At 47.1% G+C, this 5,636-nt stretch overlaps 1 protein-coding gene across 1 annotated transcript in view; it reads right to left on the reverse strand.

Annotated features, from left to right (window-relative positions):
• Positions 1-3,971, reverse strand: part of HADHB (hydroxyacyl-CoA dehydrogenase/3-ketoacyl-CoA thiolase/enoyl-CoA hydratase (trifunctional protein), beta subunit) — a 16,859-nt gene extending 12,888 nt beyond the window's left edge. The window contains 4 exon segments of the mRNA XM_009890362.1: positions 1,204-1,282; positions 1,897-1,996; positions 3,475-3,516; positions 3,905-3,971. Of these exon segments, the coding sequence (XP_009888664.1) occupies positions 1,204-1,282; positions 1,897-1,996; positions 3,475-3,516; positions 3,905-3,971 (288 nt within the window).
• Between the last annotated feature and the right edge of the window lie 1,665 nt (positions 3,972-5,636).

Genomic DNA, 5,636 nt, shown 5'->3' on the forward strand with positions numbered 1-5,636 from the left:
GCACCATATAAGCAATGACCTTGCCACAGTTCTTAAACACCCTCTTTCCACCAGGTTGGCTGGAGAACAAGGCAACAACGGAGAGACATCTTCTGCCGCGAGTTCAGAAGAAGTCTTATGTGCATATGTCCCCAATGAAAAGCATAACTGACTACGGACTGCAAATAATCATGGTGATAATATCACTATACATGATTACATAATTTAATGAACGCAACTACTCTATACCACACCGCCCCCGAAACTGTTGTTAGTATCCTCCCCAGTTTGGGGCATTCTGACATCAAAATTAACAGCAGAGGGCCTTAAGAGATAACAAAGCTGATCACCTTTGGTGTAGGAACATGTAAAACTTCAATAAAGACACACAGAAAATAAGCAGTGCTTTTTCAGAGTTCATTAGAAAAATCTATTGCATAACTTGGCAGAACATCTTGACAAACATGCCAGCACAGCAAATCCCATCGGAGGCGGTGATTTAAGGCCACTGGGATTCAAATGTAGTTTCACGCGCTACAAAGCGCCAAATAAAAATGAAACTAAAGGCACCTCAACCAGTGACTTCTCTTCCACAGCACACTAAAAACCCCTCAATGTCCAGGACAGCCCTCACACGACTAACACACTGCCAGTCGACCAAATCAGCCTGCCTTGGCTAAATGCAGCATTCAGATTTGACATGACCGCACCCAACTTCACCATCTCTCCTTGAAATCTCCTTTCCGCCCCCCAGTAAAGCCTTCTCTCTTTTCAACAGCACTTTGCTCTGCTTCTCAACGAAACAAACCCACTGCTAATGACCTACGACTTTTGTCAAATCACTGCAGAACGGAAGGGACACGGAAGATGGCAGAATTAACTTGTTCTTCTTGTTGTGGCTGAGTTTTCCCTGCATCCCCCAGACTGTTTTTCCCACGAACGGTAAGCACACCTCAACAGTAGCTATGATCTCTGCATTTAGAAAACTACCTGCAGTCAGGATTCAAATGAACTATAATTTGTCAAGCAGGACAACAACGTAATCTCTGCGTAACGATACACTTCAAGGCAAGCCTATCGTGGCTTAAGCCACCTAGTAAGGTGGTGGCAGACCACGAAAAACGAAGCACCTGGATCGTATCGTTCAGAGACAAAGCTAGAGCCTTGGCTTCCAAATCTGCTGCAGCCACCGTACCAACACCAGGACCCCAGCAGTTCAACGAGTTCTCTGGGGCCTTCCAGTATTCAATTTACTTACTGCAGTGCTGCTCTTGCCAAGTCATGTGGCATAAGATCCGCATACCTGGAAGTTAAAGAAGAGAGGCAGAAACTTAGGGGTGTCAGAAACCCATACGGATGTCTGCTTCCCCACTGTAACCACACATCAGCAGCAAAGAACTGGTGACGTACCAGAAACACTCGATTTTTTTAACGGTTTAACACAACACGTTGCATTTCTAATCAAATATTTCATATCCCAGGTTGTGCAGACTATCTGTGTATAGGTCAGCAGTAACAGAATAATCCATCCTAACTAAGAGTTAGGTCCGGTCCTAATTCAGCTGTGAATTTGGTGGCCTAGCAGTCCAGCGAGAAGAGTCTACAGCAGATTCTCTGCACCTCTTCTGCTAGTTTTGTGAAAATCGTTGCTTTATCTGCTATAGATTCACCAGCAGCTTCCACTAGACGTGCAGCATAAATCCTCATTCTTCTCAGAATTCATACCCATGGGCAATCTTCTTCAAACCACGTTTTTTCATTAGGTAACCTGGAATAACTGTAGCAGCCTAACTCATTGCCACTTCAGTACTTTTAAGCACAAGAATAAGTACAATAAAATGAACGGGTAAGCCAGCATTTTTCACAGAAAGATTCTGCTATTAAGCAAGGCAGCACGTATTCTTATTGTATACTTACGAGGTGCCAGACTGCAAAAACGGAATACGGACGCCCTCTACCACAACGATATTCTTCACACCACTTTTGGCCAAAGTCTTCTTACTCTTAGGCTGGACTGCTAAGAGAGAAGGGATGTTAACAAGAATACCAGCAAGCTTAAAGAGCATGTAAAATGCACTAGAAAACTAGGGAAACTGTTCTCTTTTGGTGCCTAAGTCAAAAGCAGAGCAGATAGAGACAAGATTACAGTTCAGGTGTCCTGTCTGGCTAATTATGTGATCAGTGAGAAACAATTTAACAACTCGGTATGTCCCGTATCAGCAGTCATCTGTAGCTACACCGAGGCAATGGTACAGTTGAGAACAAAGGCACATAACTCCCAGTCTCTGTTACCACTGAGAAGAATGCTGCAGGAAGAGATACCTCTAAAAATGCTGCACAGTTTACAACATGAACGAGGCAGATCAAATTGAAAGCCTGAGTAAGATCTCTCACTTGGGGAGCAGCAAGGACCGCAAACAGCAATCCACCTTCCACAGTAACTGCCTATACACGTGCTCTTGCTGCACAGTGAAGGTGAGATAACTCAAGGTAAATCAAAACACAGTTCAAGAAGTCAACTAACTTTCACTCCCATAGGAAAGCAGTAGCAAGAAGAGTGCAATAGTTGCTGTGGGTAACTTGCTACTTCGCTGTAAAGCATCTCAGGTTCAAGACAAAGCATGTCATGGTACAGTATTGTTCAACAGGCCACTGTCAGAGCTCTTCTGGAGTGATGATTAACAAATAGTTCAACAAGAATTTCCCAATGTAATCAGGCCTGAAAATCTTAATGAGCATATACGGCAGCATGGGGCAGCTCCCCATGTCCACAAGCTCGAAAAGGACAGAGACTCGTAAAATCAGGTTAAGTCCAGCTAAATACTGTACTCAAGCAGTACTCAAGCAAGTTGGAGGATGAAACTCCAGCACTGTTCTCGGGTTATACAAGGCTCTCTGCCCAAAGCCACGGAGTCGAGGGGGAGCTGCTGCCTCGGCCAGTTTCCAAAACCCAGGCAGCTCAAAGCATTAAGTCACCTGAGCAACCCCCACAGCGAATCCCAGAACGCCGGATCACCTCAACCGCTCGCTAAGGACCACAGCTAATAACCCACATAACTGTGCGAGTCCAGCGGCTCCACTGAGACCTGAGCCTCTTACTGGTCTCACTGGACTTCAGAGCTAATTCCACAAGCTTCTCCTTGTCAGGGACAATCCCCTCCTCTCTGGGCAAGCGATCTGGTTAGGCCCAGAGAGCTTACAAACTTCAGCCTCTCTGTTTAGATTCTAGAAATAGCAATCTATCAGGTGACAACGGGGCGTGAGCTCTGGACTGGGAATAGCTGCTGGGAGCGAGGGACACTCAGAGGTTGAAAGGACTCTGCTCCAAACAGTGGTTTGCCTGTAGTTTTATTTGTTTGCAACTTTTTTGAACTAAGGCTGTCTGCACTCTATTTCCGAAATTTATGTCGACCAAAACTCTGGAAAAGGGAGGCAGCTTCAAAAATAGTCTTCTCTAGCACAGTCCCACTGAGGTTCCTGGTGTTTTCACTTTACCTGCGGCTTGTAACTGTGAAGAACAGCTGAGCGACCGAGCAACTGAAAAACAAGAAACGAAGAAGTAGGATCTATCAAACCTGAAACGTTAAAAACATTTCTAGTTTCTGTAAGAACTGTTAAAAAAAGAAGATAATGTCATATTAAGACAACTGCACCTGAACATCTGTGAGATTTTTTTAGTTTACTCTGCTCATAAAAATGACACAGTTCATATTACCCGTTAACATCAGATTTCTCCCACATCTGATGTGGGAAGGGACAAATATGGCAACAATGGAATTAGTTATTTTAAAAACAACATTGTCACCTTTTTTAAGATGGCAATGAAACAGAGATTCAGATACAAGCATCCCTTCCAAATCCAACACTTCAAACAGAACTTTACGACCTACCAATTCAAGCTTTTAATAAACGTGAAGATACTTACAGGCCCTGGCAGCCCATGCTGAGGAAGCAGGGAGGTTTCTGATGGCATGGCTCAGCATGGAAGTCATTTTGATATCTAGAGAGCTGGAGAAAAACTGATATTAGTCCGATCTGGTCTATTCGGAACTATTTCAAGGTAAGCGATCTGTGCTTCACACAGAGCCAAAAAAGTGAAGAAACAGAAGACACGCGAAGGGCAGCAGCACAGGGAATTACTTCCTATTACACTGTTTGAACACGAGGAGGCTGGCTTATGACTGTGGCCTGCAAACGCTCCTGTAAATAAATACTCGTCTCCCCAGTGACCCACCACCGTACCAACAGCAGCCAGCGCAGTTTTCAATTCCCCTCCCAATAACTGTTCCACCACTTCCCCACTGGAAAATTGTCCCAGTGCCCAGCCAATCTCGCTGCCAGCGTGACTCTCCTGACGCACTCTCCTTGGCACAATTTCATGCCACTACCCCTCGTTTTAACTGTTGATGCTAACTTCAGTAACTTCCGTCGCGTATCCCCACGGGAAGCAGAACAAGTTGGTACCCACTACCCCAAAAATTTTCTCTGTAGCATTCCCAAAGCACCTTCAAACAGGGTTTGCCTACAAACAAATCCTCATCTGCAGTTTTTATTGCCCAGGGCAAAAACCGATCGTCTCAGCTCCAGTTCTTTGGCTGCTTCACAGCGACGTTCACCTCAGTCATGCTTTTAGCATTTAAGCTAACAGCTCTCTCCCAAATACACACACTTTCCCTAGAGGGTAAGAGAAACCCCTGCAGTCCCAAGCCCAGCCCACTCGGGCATTGCAGCTCTCTACAGCTTCTCAAAACTCACCGTAAGCTGCCAGCCACCCCCTTCCACGTTTACATCTCACACCCTACAGCTCCACACCTGCAACATACCACGCAGCTTTCCTCATTCACTAGCCAGCTCCGGCTCCGCTGGCAACCCACAAACCAAATCCAGGCTCCTGACATTGGTAAAGGTCCAGAAAACAACCCTCCTCCTCCCCAGCATCCTTCTCTGTGTCATCCCTCTGCAACAGTGCTCTTCCTCCATCTGTGCCAAGCTCCCTCCCCACACCCGATTGAAGCTTTTCCCCACGTCTTCTCTGCCCAACTGACAAAATAAAATTGCAGAATAGTTTAGGTGGGAAGGGACCGCTAAAGGCCATCTAGTCCACCCCCTGCCCTGGGCAGGGACATCTTCAACTAGACCTGGTTGCTCAGAGCCCCGTCCAACCTGGCCTGGAATGTTTCCAGGGATGGGGCAGCCACCACCTCTCCAGGAACCTGAGCCACTGTCTCACCACCCGCACAATCAAGAATTTCTTCTTGATATCTAGTATAAATCTCCCCTCTTTCAGTTTAAACCCATCACTCCTTGTCCTATTGCAATAGGCCCTGCTAAAAAGTCTGTTCCCAGCTTTCTCATAAGCGCCTTTCAGAGACTGGAAGGGGCTCTGAGGTCTCCCCTTTTTGGCCTTCTCTTCTCCAGGCTGAACCCCCCCAACTCTCCCAGCCTGTCCTCCCACCAGAGGGGCTCCAGCCCTCCCAGCATCTCCGGGGCCTCCTCTGGCCCCGCTCCACCAGGTCCATGTCTCTCCTGTGCTGAGGCCCCCGAGCTGGAGGCAGCACTGCAGGGGGGTCTCCCCAGAGCAGAGCGCAGCAGAGGGGCACAATCCCCCCTCGCCCTGCTGGCCACGCTGCTGGGGATGCAGCCCGGGGTGCCGGGGG

This window comes from Charadrius vociferus, unplaced genomic scaffold (assembly GCF_000708025.1).
Source record: "Charadrius vociferus isolate BGI_N301 unplaced genomic scaffold, ASM70802v2 scaffold647, whole genome shotgun sequence".
Classification (NCBI taxonomy): Eukaryota; Metazoa; Chordata; class Aves; order Charadriiformes; family Charadriidae; genus Charadrius; species Charadrius vociferus.